Source organism: Carya illinoinensis, chromosome 11, assembly GCF_018687715.1.
Source record: "Carya illinoinensis cultivar Pawnee chromosome 11, C.illinoinensisPawnee_v1, whole genome shotgun sequence".
Lineage (NCBI taxonomy): Eukaryota > Viridiplantae > Streptophyta > Magnoliopsida > Fagales > Juglandaceae > Carya > Carya illinoinensis.
The window spans coordinates 13,023,683-13,038,371 of record NC_056762.1 but is presented as its reverse complement, the minus strand read 5'-3'; the positions used below and the strand labels follow the sequence as shown (position 1 = coordinate 13,038,371).

Here is a 14,689-nt window from a genome sequence, read left to right as displayed (position 1 = left end):
ATAATAATATTAAAAAATAATATTTTAATAATATTTTATTTAAATTTTAACTTTTATCTCAATTCAACTCAATTCAATTCAATTCACTCAACATTTAAATACAGCCAAAATTTAAATACAGCCAAAATTCTAATTAAAACGGTGCGCTTCATATTGCCGCTGCCGCGTTTTGCTTCTTTTTCCTTACGCCAAAACGACCCGTTCGATGAAGGCTCCTCTAACTTCAGTTCAGAACATACACCTCTTCTCTGTCGAAGCCTTTCCGTTCACCACACCCCCTCCTTCTTCAGTGTTCGTGGCTCCTCTCTCTCTCTCTCTCTCTTTCAAATTTCTCATCCGAGCCTTCGAAATGGACGAAACCGAAGGAATTAACGGCGGATTCACGGATGAAGAAGTTCAAGAACTAGAAGGGGAAGAGGCAACAAGAAGCAGCATGTTTTCACAGCTAAAACCCCACTGCGTAGAGCTTCTGGACCTTGTTCAAAACCCCAACAAGCATTCCTATGCAATTCCCGCTATGCTGCAAATTCTTCGCACTTCTCAGCCCTCTGTTCTCCAGCCCTTCTTCGAGTATGCAATTTTCCACACACATTTGTACATACATATATAGGGTATATGCGAATGCATTATACTTTTTGCAGAATAGACTATGAATTCTACTGAGAGTTGAGAAGATTGGTGTATAATACAAAGTTCTTGAGCTGCACTTTCAATCTTTTTTTTTTTTTTTTGGTTGTCTTGGCAATGAAAATTTGTGACGTGATAAAATTTTGATGACACACTTTTTGACAAAATTTTTTGTCTTATTTTATAGTTTTGATTGGTTGAAGGTGTAAGTTTTGGCCATAAGTGTGAATTTTGTGACGTGAATTTACTTTGGCTCCATATTGATGTGAGATTAGTGGTGTAAGAGGAAGCCTGGCTATGATTATTCTGACGAAGGTGGTTTCTTGGTGGAAATAGGGGTTGTCTCTTTATAAGAAATTTCAAGATATGGCAAGGTTAAGTGAATAAAGGTACTCATATAAAGTAATTATGGTTTTTGTGCTCACTGCATGGTTTGGTACAAAACTACTGGAACTTTGGATTGATTAAATACTGAATGAAGAAATTTCCTTCTGCGTCTATTCTAGTTATGCTTAAGAAACTGATGTTGGGCATTTGTTGAATGCAATATAAACTGTTCAAATTTTTCAAAGCTCAAAATATTGATAGGAGTACTGATAAAAGAATTGTTGAAAGGAGTAATGGGGTTAGCTTGATGTGTTTTATGATAATACCAATTTTCTGTTGTGTAATTGTATTTCTGGCAAACACTGGACAAGCGTGAAATTGTGGCAATGTTCTGCAGATTATGGAATAGGTGGAATTATCAACGAACTGTTATTTGTATCTAGTTCTAAAGAAGCTGGCTTTGAATTTGAAAGGTTTGATTAAGAATAGGCTGCAGAAAAGGCCACAAGCACCATATTGACCATGGCTGTTTTGATGGAGTGAAACCCATGGACACAAACCTTAAGGAAGAGAGAATTCACTGTGACATTTTTGCTCCTATTCTAGTTAGTAAGTAAACGAAACTTCCAAACAGATGGTCTACTCAAATGGAAGTATCAAGAATACTTATTACGAGGATCTACTTCGGTGTTGAATACTATGTTATTCATGAAACTATTGTAACATATCTTCACTTGTGCCACCTATAAAAAACTTATCTTCACTTGTGTTGAATATGTTCTGAGGGCTTCCATATTTTTAGATTGGTGTCACTCATACATCCAATGGGTATTTTCCCTTAAATCCTTGCCCTCCGCCTTCCAAGATTTTGAGATTAAATCGACATACATGTGGATGGAATGTGGCTACATGGACAAATATTGTATGAAAGGAATAGAAAGAGGAGGATAAATATTCAGGGAGTGGAAGGGTGTGGCTGAGGTGGGGGTAAGCTGTGGTAGAGGTAGAGTTGGAGGCTTTGGAATCTTATATATGTATAGGTGTTCTCTTGTTATCTTTCTGTTTTTACATTGTAGCCACCATGCTGCTTAATCTGTATTATTTTGTAATTTGTCTTGTGTTTCTATCTAGAAGCAAGTTAGTGTTCATCTACTATTTAGAAAGAGAAAAGTTCTACGATACTCTAGAGTTAGTGGTAGCTTCAAAACTTGATTTATGCTGGAAGTTTTTTTTTTTTATTATTTTTTTATTATTTTTTTATTATTTATTATTTTTTTAATTTTAATTTTTTTTTTAATATAATTTGGCATCGGGTGTTCGAGGAGAGCATCCCAACTAATCCCGGGGGTGCACAGGCCCTCGACAAGTAGTTTCCCGAAAGTGCACCTTGGGTAATTCAAGGATAAAATCCCCCAGTTACGTGGCCCTTAGAAATTGTTTGCATTCAAGAGGATTCGAACCTTAGACTTTGGAGGGAGCATACCACCAAAACCAGGGCATTTACCACTTGAGCTGACCTAGGGGTTATTTATGCTGAAGTAAAATTTAATTAACTGAGAAAAAAGAGAGTTGGTTATGATACTGATTAGGAATGTTTCACATGCTGTTTGGCACGTCCTAAAACATGTTGAATTCAAATAGTCATGGGTTTGAAACATAAAATGTTAACTAGAACTGTTTTTGTTAATTGTAATTCGTACATAGGGAGAATGTCCAATGTCTAGTCAAAGACTTAGATAGACTGAATTTATTCAAATAAAGAGGATTTAAACGCCCCCCCTCCACAACAAAAAAAAAAGAAAAACTGCAGCTTTTGTTCAGGAGTTACTTTAAGAGGATCCATTTCATGGTCCCCAGTCCCCCTTTTGTTTTGGAAACTTGATGGAATCTAGTGATGTCATAACGAAGTTCCAGCTATATGTTTCATTCTGTGTTCAAGCTGTGAAAGCATCCTTTATTGCTACACATAATAACAGACTGATTGCTTCATTGAAACCTAGTATACAGTATATGGAGGCTTCAATGAATTAGTAGCAAGGGATTGATAACTGAAAATAGATAACAAGTTTTTGTTTCTTTTAGATAAAAAGTAACACAGTGAGGATAATTTGGGTTTTCATAATTTGATGGAAATGGATATTCAGAAACGTGAGTCTGTATACAAGATGATAGTTGAAGTTGTTTGTAATAGCTCTGAAAGCACCCACCTTTGACATCTGAGTGACAAGGAGGCTGTTCATAGAAGCCAAGTTTGTTTTTGAAACAGGTATGGGGTTTCAGTGATTCATGTCACTTAAGGTGAATTTGGGTAAGTCGGAAATGGTTCCAGGGGGGGATGTGCGGAATATTAACTGTTTGGCGGATTTTTTGGGCTGTAAAGTTGCTTCTTTACCTTTGAAATAGGCCAATCTTCTGCTAGGGGCATCTTTCAAGGCTAATAATATTTGGGATGGGGTGGTTGAGAAGATTGAGAAAAGATTGCTAGTTTGGAAGCGGCCATACTTATTAAATGGGGGTAGAAGTACTCTTATTAAAAGTACTCTTTCCAACCTCCTGACTTATTATCTTTCTTTATTTCCATTGCCTGCAGGAGTGTTAAACCGGGTTGAGAAAATCTTTCATTCATTTCTGTGGGTGGAATGGGAGAGAAGACTAAATTCCATCTTGTTAGTAGGAATAGAGTTTGTTCTCCTATTGCTAATGGAGGTTTGGGGGTTTGCAATCTGAGTAGTTCCAAAGGCTTTGTTTAGGAAGTGGCTGTGGAGTATCAATTGGAAGGGAATCGTTGTGGAGGGAGGTTAGAGACCAGAAATATGAGAGTGATTGGGGGGTTGGTGTTCTAAGGAGGCTAGGAGGGCTTGTGGTGTGTGTCTTTAGAAGTTTATTAGAAAGGGGTGGGAGAGCTTTGTAAAACATGTTAATTTTGCTGTTGGAGAGAGTTCAAGGATCCGTTGTTAATTTGAGCTCATCAGCAGGCATCCGTTTCATATTTGTTAGTCTGTTCTAATGGAACCTTGCAGTGGGATGTTTGTTTTATTAGAGCTGTACAGGATTGGGAACTTGACAAGGTTTCTGATTTTTTCAGCTTCTTATACTCCCTGGGTATTGGAGGTAATGAGAAGGACAGATTGTTATGGAAGCCTACAGGTAGTAAAAGGTTTTTGGTTCGGTCATATTATAAGGTGTTGACTGTTCAGCATTGCCCTCCTTTTCCTTGGAAGCGAGTTTGGAGGTCTCACTTGCATTCCAAAGTCATTTTTTTCTATTTTTTTTTTAATAATATCGACAGCATCTCTTGGGAACATTTTGACAATTGATAATTTGAGGAAGCATGGCTTTGTTGTTATGGAGTGGTGCTTCATGTGTAAGAAGCATTGGAAATCTGTGGATCATTTACTTCTGCACTCCTAGGTGGTTAAGGCTTTGTGGGATGGTGCTTTTAGTAGAGCTGAGCTGGATTGGGTGATGCCTATGAAATTAGTGGATTTATGTGCATGTTGGAATGGGGTTCATAGTTGTCCTCAAGTGGCTGCTGCATGGAAGATGGTTCCTTTTTGTCTTATGTGGTGTGTATTTGGTGGGAAAGGAATGAGCTGTGCTTTAATAATAACGAGTGCATTTTGGAGGAAATCTGGAAATTTTTTGTGTTCTCTTTGCTTCAATGGTTTTCTGCTATTGTGCTTAATGGAGGCTCTGCTAATGATTTTTTGTTTTTGTTTGTGCTTTTAGAATGTAATTATGTGCTTTCTTTTGTATACATCCTGTGTACATGGGCTTTGCCTATTTCATTCGATGAATAAAATTGTCTTTCTTACTTGTCAAAAAAACAAAATGTCACTGAGTGCTCCGCCTGCGCACCGGGGGTGGTGTTAGTCGTTGTCTATGGGAAACCGAGCATATAGTGGCTTACAGTGTAGGCTCTTTTACAGATGAAGAAAGGTATAGATTTTGTACCACTTGCGGGAAGGAAACGAAACATTCTTGCCGCAATGTTGTACTAATAGCAGTGGACTTTTTTATTGGGTTCGATGGAAGCGGATAAATTTACTGAAGGGTGGAAGGAGTACATTGATTAAAGGCATGCTTTCCAACTTGCCCACCTATTTTGTTTCATTTTCCACATCCTAATGGAGTTGCTAACCGTTCGGAGGAGTTACAATGGAATTTTATATGGAGAGGGATGGGGGAGGCACCAAGTTCCATCTTCCGAAATGGGCTAAGGTGCGTTCGCTAATAGAAAAAGGTGGGCTAGGGGGTCCCTTCCGGGAAAATGGCTTCGGTGTTATGCCTATGAAATCTAAGAGCCTTTAGAGTGTGTCAACTACACAAAATATGGGAGCATGGGAGGAGGGTGGTGTTTACTTGAGGTGAATGGGTCTTTGGGGTTGGTCTTTGGAAGAACATTAGAAGAGGTTGGGGTGACTTTTCCTGGTTCACTAGATATATGGTGGGTGACGGGTTAGAGATATGCTTTTCGCATGATGTGTGGTATGATGATTAATCCTTGAGATTTACATTTTCAATTCTATTTAGAATTGCTTGCATGAAGGAAGCTTTTGCAAGGGTCACTATCATACTTGACATGATTCTACTTAATGGGGTGTCATCTTCAACAGGGACGCAAATGATTGTGAGGGGGATTTGTTTTCATCCTTCTTTGAGAGGCTATACTCATGCAAAGTGGGATGAGGTGGTGATGATAAAATGGTTTGGACCCCATATAGGAGAGGCATGTTTCAAGTGAAGTCATGGTACAAAGTGTTGTGTAATCATGTCAAGGCTCCTTTCCTGTGGCACTTGGAGAAATATGGCTTTTGTCATGTGGATGGTTGCACTAGGGGAAATCCTCACCTTAGACAACATGAGAAGACATGGCATCATAGTGATTAACCTATGTTGCATGTGTAGGAAAAGGGAGGTAACGATGGGTCATCCTCTTTATATTGTGAGATTACAGGTGTCCTTGGAGCATGATCTTTGATATTTTGGAGATCAATTGTGTAATGCCTTCCTGGGTGGTAGAGCTTTTAACAAGTTGAAAAGGGAAATTTAGCAATCATTAGTGTGTTCCTATGTGAAAGATGGTTCCTTGGCACATACTATGGTGCCTATGGAGGGAAAGAAATCGGAGTAACTTTGAGACCATGAGAGATCAGTGTTGGAATTAAAAGCTTTTTATTTGAAACAGCTTGACATCCCTTTCCATCATTAGTAAATTTATCTTACTCAGGAATAAAAGTACGGATAACTGAAAACAGTTTATATGAAGGAAAAGGAAATACAGTGCAGAAAGTGGAAGAGTAATATGTTTACATAATGTTTAAAGAGTAAATACATTACCTATGTTGACTAAAACTTTTTATTTATATATATATTTTTTATCAACACTGTAATTTCGAAGCTAGTTGTGTGCTGCTTTTATTTTATTTTTTATCAACACTATAATTTTCAAGCTAGATATGTGCTGCATTGGTTTTGAAGAGTACATACATTACCTATGCTGACTGAAACTTTTATTTTATTATTTTATTTTTACCAACGCTATAATTTCCAAGCTAGTTATATGCTGCAACTAATGCTGCCTTTAATGGAATTAGCAAAATTAGAATATGGCTCTGATCTCTGATTTTCCATTGTTGGGGTCTATCATGTATTTTGTGCTTGATATCTTGATACGCCAGTACTTCTCTTTTTCAGCTACACCTTGTTCCCATTGCTGTTGCTGTTGGATGCGGCAATTGAATGCAGATCTCCACAGAAGGTTAAAGTTGAAGAAAAAATCGTGATTCCTGGTGTCCAAAGAATGCCTCATAAAGTGAGTGATTATGTGGCAGAGGGCGTACTTCAATGTTTGGAAGAACTTCTGAAGAAGTGTCAGTTTCTATCTGTGAATCAGGTGCTCTGATTTTACAAACAACACAAGTTGGACTTGTCTAATATCAATAGAAGTTTGATATCTTCGGTGTGCTGTTTATCAAGGCAACAAATTATTCATTTGTGAAAAAAAAAAACATTATAATTTGATGGAAATGGTCTTAGATTGAAATAAGGATTGTGCAAACAAATAAATCTAAGATAAAATGGGTTTTCCATATTCCTTCCAGCTCTGTAGGTCTTTCTCTCTCAACATAAATTTTAGACTTTCTAATAACATAACCTTGAGCCTCAATTTTATGCTTCTTTTCCAACTATCATTACATTTTGTTATACGGACTATTTTCCTCCTCTTTTCAAATAGTTTCAAGCAATTTGAGAATATGTGATGTGAGGGCTTGGTTTATGTGCTCAAATACAGTTTTAGGTTCTTAAACATATTTGTAACCTTAACTTATAAAAAAAAAAAAAAAAAAAAAAAACATATTTGTAACCTTTAGAGACTATTGGGTTTCAACATGCTACTTCCTAATTTGATATCCATGTTATAATTTTCCTTTTTCATTTGGATATATGGGTATTTAGAGTAAGTTGAACCCTTTGGACATTGTAGCACATTACACTCATGACACAGTATGTGAGTCCCATGGATTAGTCATTTATCAAATTTATAATTCTTATTATAATACTTCTTAATAGATGAAACTAAATTTATGTTTTATTTGTTCGGAGAATGGAAAGTATGAGGGGATGGGAAGGAGAAGGGAAAGGAGGCGGAGGTGTGAGGAGTCCACCTCATCCTCCTTAGCATGCTTTTGTAGAAGGAAAGGAGAAAAATGAGAGCATAAAGATATAATTATGCAACTATACCTTCATTTAAATCGTTTGTAGAGGGTAAATTGAATTTTATAGACTTAAGAAATCTCCCTCCCCTAATCAACCAAATGTTGGATGAACAGGTTTTTGTGGGCTAGAAGATTCGTTATCCCTTATCTCTTCCCTCTTCTTTTCAGCCAAACATGGGTATTTACCCTTTTATACACTCTCCTTCTTAGCGTTGGTAAGCCCGCATAAGCAAAAAGAGTATAGGTCAAAGTGCTTCATTTACCAAAAGTGAAGCGTGCTACAGAAAAGCACAATTGGCGGATTTTTTTTATTACTTTTTGTGTAAGCTTAAAGTTCAAGAAGTGCACTTTTGTTATTTTTTTTGTAAAATATTTTGAAATATCAGTTCAAGACTTAGAAACTGATTAAGACAAATATTATTATGTATATCGTGGGTATTGAAGATCATTTACTTGTCATGATGCCACATGTTGTCTAATGTGATCTATATGCCTTGAACCCGAGATAATTGTCGAAGTTAGCTTTCTAGATGGATTGATATTTGATTGCTTACATTAGCATAGAACTCAATACCTACAAGTGAATTAGATATAATTTGATGATTTTTTTTATCGTTAAACAAAATTTTATTGATCATATGAATAGGCAAAAGTCTAGGTATATGGGACATATCAAGAGCGTTGCTTGAGTTTACTAGTTTAGTGATAGAAGAAATTCATGGAAACTCATTCCGTTGAATTCAATTACAACTGACCAATGAAGTAAATATTGGAAAACAATTTCCTAAGTCGTTTCATTGATCGCTCTTGATCTTCAAAGCTTCTGTTGTTCATTTCCCTCCAAATGCACTACCATAAGCACATTGGGACCATCTTCCATATTGCTGCAACATGAGAGTTACCCTGAAGGCCTCTCCAAGAAGCCAAGAGATCGATCACCCTTCTCGGCATCACCCAAGTGAGTCACACCCTATTGAAGAAGTCATTCCACAAGGTCATGGCAATCTCACAATAAAGTAATAAATGATCAATTGACTCCCTAGTCTGTTTGCACATGCAACACCACTCCATGACAATGAATCGATGTTTCCAAAAATTGGCAAGTGTGAGTATCTTTCCGAATGAAGCTGTCCAAACAAAGAAGAGTGCCTTTAATGGTGCCTTTGTCTACCAAATACTCTCTTCCATGGGAATGAGTTTGTTGTATGAAATTCATGAAATGCCCATTATGTCATCTTTGATCACATCCCTACCAGTTTGAAAAAAAGCCATAAAAAAACCATCCGGACCTGAAGCCTTGTCACCCTCCATACTTTTTACTACTTTCTGAATCTCAATCTCTTTGAAGGGTCACTCAAGCCGTGCTACTTCTTGCAACTCAAGAGCATCAAAGGTTAGTCCTTCTAATTTTGGCCTCCATGAAAATTCATATGAAAGCAAGTGCTCATGGTACTCTACTATATGATTTGTGATCATTGGTTGGTTTGAAGTAGCCACCCCCTCCACCAACAATGTCTCGAGGGTATGCTTATATGCGAATTTGCCACTCGATGGATAAACTTGGTGCATTTGTCCCCCCTCCTTCAACCATAAAGTTCTCAGTTTTTTTCTCCAAGATATTTCCTCTAATAATGAAACTCTTAAGTTCCGTAGACACTTGGGCGTTGCGATCTTTCTCCTCTTCGGATATTTGCCTAACCTCCTCCATGCCCTCCAATCCCTTGAGTTCTTCAAACAGTGTATGCTTTTGGCCTTCCACATTGCCAAACACTTGCCCATTCCAACCCTTCAGATCTTTATTCAAAGCCTTCAATTTACTAGCGATGACATAGCTTGGGTGTCCTTGAAAGTGGTATGAAGACCACCACTGTCAAACTCTATCAATGAACTCGTCTAATTTCAGACACATATTTTCAAACTTAAAGTACCTTGGGCCTCCAGGAATACTTCCACAATCAAGGGGGATGGGAAAATGGTTAGAGCAAAGCCTGGATAATCTCTTCTATATAAGATTCGGGTAGTGCGCTTCTCATTCAGTTGATACCAAGAATCGATTGAGCCTTGACCAAGAGGGGTGTTCTTGGTTATTTGACCAAGTGTTGAAGCCACCTGCTAGAGGAAGATCTAGTAAGTCTTACTCGAAGATGGAGTGTGAGAATTCTACGATTGCTGAATTGGAGCTAGAGCCACATGATCTCTCACTCGGAAAGTGAGTTACGTTGAAGTCACCTCCAATACACCAAGGTAGGAATATGCTGTTTATACCAGCCAGCTCACCCCATAATAACTTTCCAGCACGGTCTATATTTGGGCCATAAACACCTACAAATGCCCATTGAAATCCATCCACAACGTTCTTGAATGAACAAGCTACCATGAAGTCCCCCACACAATCTTCCATCTTCTCCACCACCTTTTGATCCCACATCACTAAAATGCCTTCCAAGGGTCCGTTGGATGGCAAATGAAGCCACCCCACTCGATTACATCTACACAAACTTCTAATTGTGTTGAAAGTGGTGAGTTCCAATTTCATTTCTTAACATACAATGTCTACTTTCCATTTGTGAAGCTGGTTTCTGATTTTGAGGCGCTCTTCCATCTCATTCAGCCCCCTTATGTTCCATGAAATGATTTTCGGCTTCATGAAGCTACATCCATTGCCCTTCCCTTTGATCTTGCATGGCCCAAACAGCTCTCTCTAGCTTCGTAATTTACTGTCTAGTTGAGTCTTTTCAGATCTCTAGCTCTTTCTTTGCTGAACTGAACTCATTTTCCGAGTTTATTTGACCAGCCTTGATGGCTGTAAGAAGGCCATGATTTGGTCCTCGAAGCCATTACTGATGATCCCTACACGATGTTGGATATCCTTTACCTTGTTTAGTACCCATTCTGATGCATGGATATTGTTGTCTCTACTTGGATGCACAAAATTGAGTGGATGGATTTCCTCTCAGGTTTCTCCTTCACTGTCTATGAAGCTCATATGGGTTTACATTTTCAATGTCATATCTCGGTCCTTGACAGTGTTCTCCCACAATCCCATCAATATCGTACACCACCATAGCCCCTAATATCTTTGGTACATGTTTTGCCCCTGCTACATGTGTTTCACAATGCCCTTCCTCTACCCATGCCCTAGTCAAACTCAACCCTCCTTTTGTGTGTTTTGATGCTTCCAGAGGTGTCTTGAGTGTCTTTCTGTTGCCATTTCCGTCAATTTCCACTGCTCCAGTGTCTTTTCCTGCATCAGAAGCATGTTCTACGGTTGTAACGGATGTTGTCAGCATTATTGCTGTCATAACCTTTGTCAGGTTGCGGCCACCTGATCGCCGTATTTCAGCAAAGGTTTCTGTGCAATCCCCTCCTTGAGAGTCATCGGTGCTGAGGAGTTGTTTGAGAATTCGGACAAAGACCTAGTTTTGAAATGAACATGTTTGACCCGCTAGCTGCGGATCGGGCTGCCTGTGGGTTGAGGGGCTTTCATTTTCCCTTTCTCGGCTAGCGAAAAATGTTGCATACTTAAATATCCCTTTCTCAGCCCACGAAAAGCGCAGCCCACGAAAAGCGCAGCCCACTCAATTTCCTTTTCTCTACCTGTGAAAGATCAATCTTTAGAGAGTCTAGTGTGCTCTTGGCCCATGTTCATGCTAGGGCCCATTTTTTCATCCACTCTCTTATAATATGCCAATTCACTGCATCTCTCACGTCCAACAGTTGCTTTTTCAGAGAGTTGAAGTCCCTGTTCACGCAACCAGCAGTTGCCCTTTTCGTGTTTTCCTTGGAGCTCTGAACCATAGATGATTCAAAGTATGACCTCTTGTTGGTTTTGTTGTGTGCTCTTTCCAATGGATACAAAACCACTGCCCATATTTCCATTTCTGCCCCTGTTTTGACATTGCGCCCCTGTCAGACGTTCCAACACCACCTTGTACAAACTTCTGGCCACCATGCTCACCCCTATTGTTCCATCTATACCCCCTTCGCTTATATGTAGTGCTCTTCCATCTTTTCCTACTCTTTTTGTCACACCAGAATTTTCGTTACATTGTCAGGTGCTCTGTCGCAAAGCTCCCTCAGCTCCAAAGCCAACTGTCTCCTCCTCTTCCCTTCCACTTCTTCAGGAATGATAAGGGTGCCTTTTCTCTCCCACCATTGTTGCACTCTATAATTGCCAAATATCTGCCGTAATCATTGGAGTTGCATTGTGCTATGAAGGATTTACTGCTGTCACAAGAAGTTCTGATAAACTCTGTATTCGTATCAATACTTTGGTTTTCAAGACATTTGTAGCATCATTCAAGTAAATACAGATTGAGATCATAGAAACATGAGCTTGTAATATACTACACCTAATTCCGGGCTGGTTAATGCAAGAACTATAAATAAAGGACCAAGATCTCCATAAATATAAAAGATCGTTCATACATAGCATAGTCCAAGCAGACCCACTTAAAATATTCAGTGAACTATGACCAGTCTCCATCCAATCAAAGATGTCCATAGCAGCCTCCGCTTTATTTTCTGAAGTGGCTTTCTCGATACAACCGGGAGCACTCCTCTAGAGTCTTCACTACCCATTTCACGGTAAATGTGCCCAATACTAGTTCCTTCACTACCTTTCTGCCTCTCTCTACAATGCACTCCCATTGACCACCTTCCATTGATAATTAAAAAAATTTGATTCTAGGAGGATCAGTTTTTGTTGTCCCATCTTGAAAGAATTACACCCCTTAGTAACACTAAGAAACTTACTAACACCAGTAAAAAAATTAGTGAATGCGAAATATGGTATTGAGGAACAAAAATCGTACGGAGAGAAAATTCACACCTATTGTACGGAGAAAGCCACTAAGATTAATGTTATGTTTAAATTTTATTTAATTAGTCACTTATTGAAAAACATCATGTAATTACTTGACTACTTGATTTTCATGTTGCATAATACTCTAATAAATTGAGTTCATAGGCTAAATATATTTACATCTTGCTTTTAAAACCTTATTTTAATTATAATTTATGGATTTTTTTTTCTCATTATAAATATGTGCTTGACTTCTATCAGGCACACACTTGCTCATTGCACTTTGTGCCTAGGTTCTGGACGGCATTTGTGCTTAAGTGTGCCTAACACTTTCAGGTTAATAGATAATCATTTAGATGTCTATCTTTTTTTAGATTATAGTGACGATAGTCTTAGATAAATTAAATTTATAGCAGCAATTTTCCCCCTTTTTTTAATTTTTCCCTTGATTCAGTGTTTTGTTATTTTTGATTCCCTCTTATATGAAATTTTATGATGTGCTTTTGCAGATGGTTGTGGTGCTAAAAAAATTGACATATGGTGCTGTACTTTGTCCCTCTGAGGCTTCAGAAGAGTTCCGTGAAGGAATAATTAAGTGTTTTAGGACTTTGCTTTCAAGTTTAGTCCCATGCTCAGATAAGTCTTGCTCATGTGAACGTATTTGCGGTTTGCCTTCACTTTTAGAAAGTGGATCTATCGAAGATTTGGAGTTTCATTCAGAATCACCAGAATGTTTGCTAGCATTTCTTCGGTCTGAAAGTGCTTCGGCTGCTGTTGGACATTGGCTATCACTTCTTCTCAAAGTACCTTTTTTTGGTTCCCAACTGTTGATTCGGATTGGAATACTTTACTTCATTTTGGCTTAGGTTCCCTAACTCCAACACTGTTTGTGCAAAGGCTGCAGATACTGAGGCTGCACGAGGACATTGGGGCAGTGCAAATCTTCGCATTGAAGCCTTTATAGCCTTACGGATGCTTGTTGCTAAGGTTATTTTGTCACTTTCAGTTCTTAATTCTTAGGGGTCTGATATTTATTAATTGCAGTGGTTATTTCCCGTCTTTCATAATCAAACTGCTCATAACCTTGATTAGTATTAACTGCTTATACTGAGAGAGAGGGAGAGGGAGAATGATCGAAAATATATATATCTATGGTCAAGATTTATGAGAACCTCTAATGATATGCACATGCTTTAAAGGCAGATGACTACCCTAATGAACTTCAAATGCTTCGCCATAACCAAAGTTCATGCTGCTTTCAAATTTCCATATTGATCATTTTATTCATGTAAATCTTGGCTCCTATTTCTCTAAGCATGACTTTGAATTCCTTGGATTTAACTTACTTATCAAAAAAAAAAAAAAAGAATTCCTTGGATTTAATATTTTCTCACTAATATTGTCTCTGTCAGTCTTTGGTATAAGTGAATAACTTAGTAGTCTAGCTGAAGCAAGCTTTTAAAAGATGTTGCGATATAGCATCAAGGCCCTTGTGGTTGAGAGGGAGACAGGTGTATAAAGTTCTTTCATTGAGTAGCTTACTCACATTGGCAAAGCAATCGTGTAGACTTCTTCAATGTGAATGTCACACAACTATCCACCCCACATGAGATTAGCGAGAACACAGTACAGTTTTATAGATTGTACACTAATCTGTTATGATGGAGACCTAACTTGGATGGCTTGGATTTTAAGGCAGACTGTTCGGAAGAAGCAAGTTGGTAGGGGAGATCATTTGGATTTCAAGGTAGACTGATTGGAAGAAGCAAGCTGGTTGGAAAGGTCATTTGGGGAAAAATATTTAGGAGGTAGATAAGGATCTGAACTTAAACAAAGCACTAGGACTTGATGGTTACTCAATGGCTCTGTTTCAAGCTCTTTACAAGTTTGGGAAAGATGATCTACTGAGGTTTTTCATTCTATGTGCAGTTTTGTAAAGAGCCTTAAGGCAACAGTTATCATGGATGTCATTGCTGAAGTCCTTGCTACTAAGTTGAAGTTGATGTTGGAAAAGATCATCTTGCAATCCTAGAATGCATTCATTGGGGGAAGGGAAATATTGGATTCAGTTCTTGTTGCCGTTCAATGCTTGGACAGTAGGATGAGAGTTTTGGAGCTACATGTTTTGTCCAAGTCAGACTTGGAGAAGGTGCACGACAGCTTGAATTGAGCAGACTTCTTGTCACATATGTTGACGAGGTGCAGTTTAGGA

General features: G+C 38.3%; 1 protein-coding gene across 5 annotated transcripts in view; it reads left to right on the top strand.

Annotated features, from left to right (window-relative positions):
• Positions 1-215: 215 nt before the first annotated feature.
• LOC122282984 (TELO2-interacting protein 1 homolog) overlaps positions 216-14,689 on the top strand; it is a 46,961-nt gene continuing 32,487 nt past the window's right edge. For 2 of the 5 annotated variants that reach the window (XM_043095089.1, XM_043095087.1), the window contains exons 1-4: positions 217-570; positions 6,652-6,850; positions 12,987-13,280; positions 13,375-13,464. In XM_043095089.1, coding sequence (XP_042951023.1) covers positions 350-570; positions 6,652-6,850; positions 12,987-13,280; positions 13,375-13,464 — 804 coding nt within the window. In that variant the 5' untranslated portion in view covers positions 217-349. Of the gene's footprint in view, positions 571-6,651; positions 6,851-12,738; positions 12,814-12,986; positions 13,281-13,374; positions 13,465-14,689 lie in introns of those variants that run through there. The other 3 variants (XM_043095088.1, XM_043095090.1, XM_043095091.1) reach the window with 3 other exon arrangements.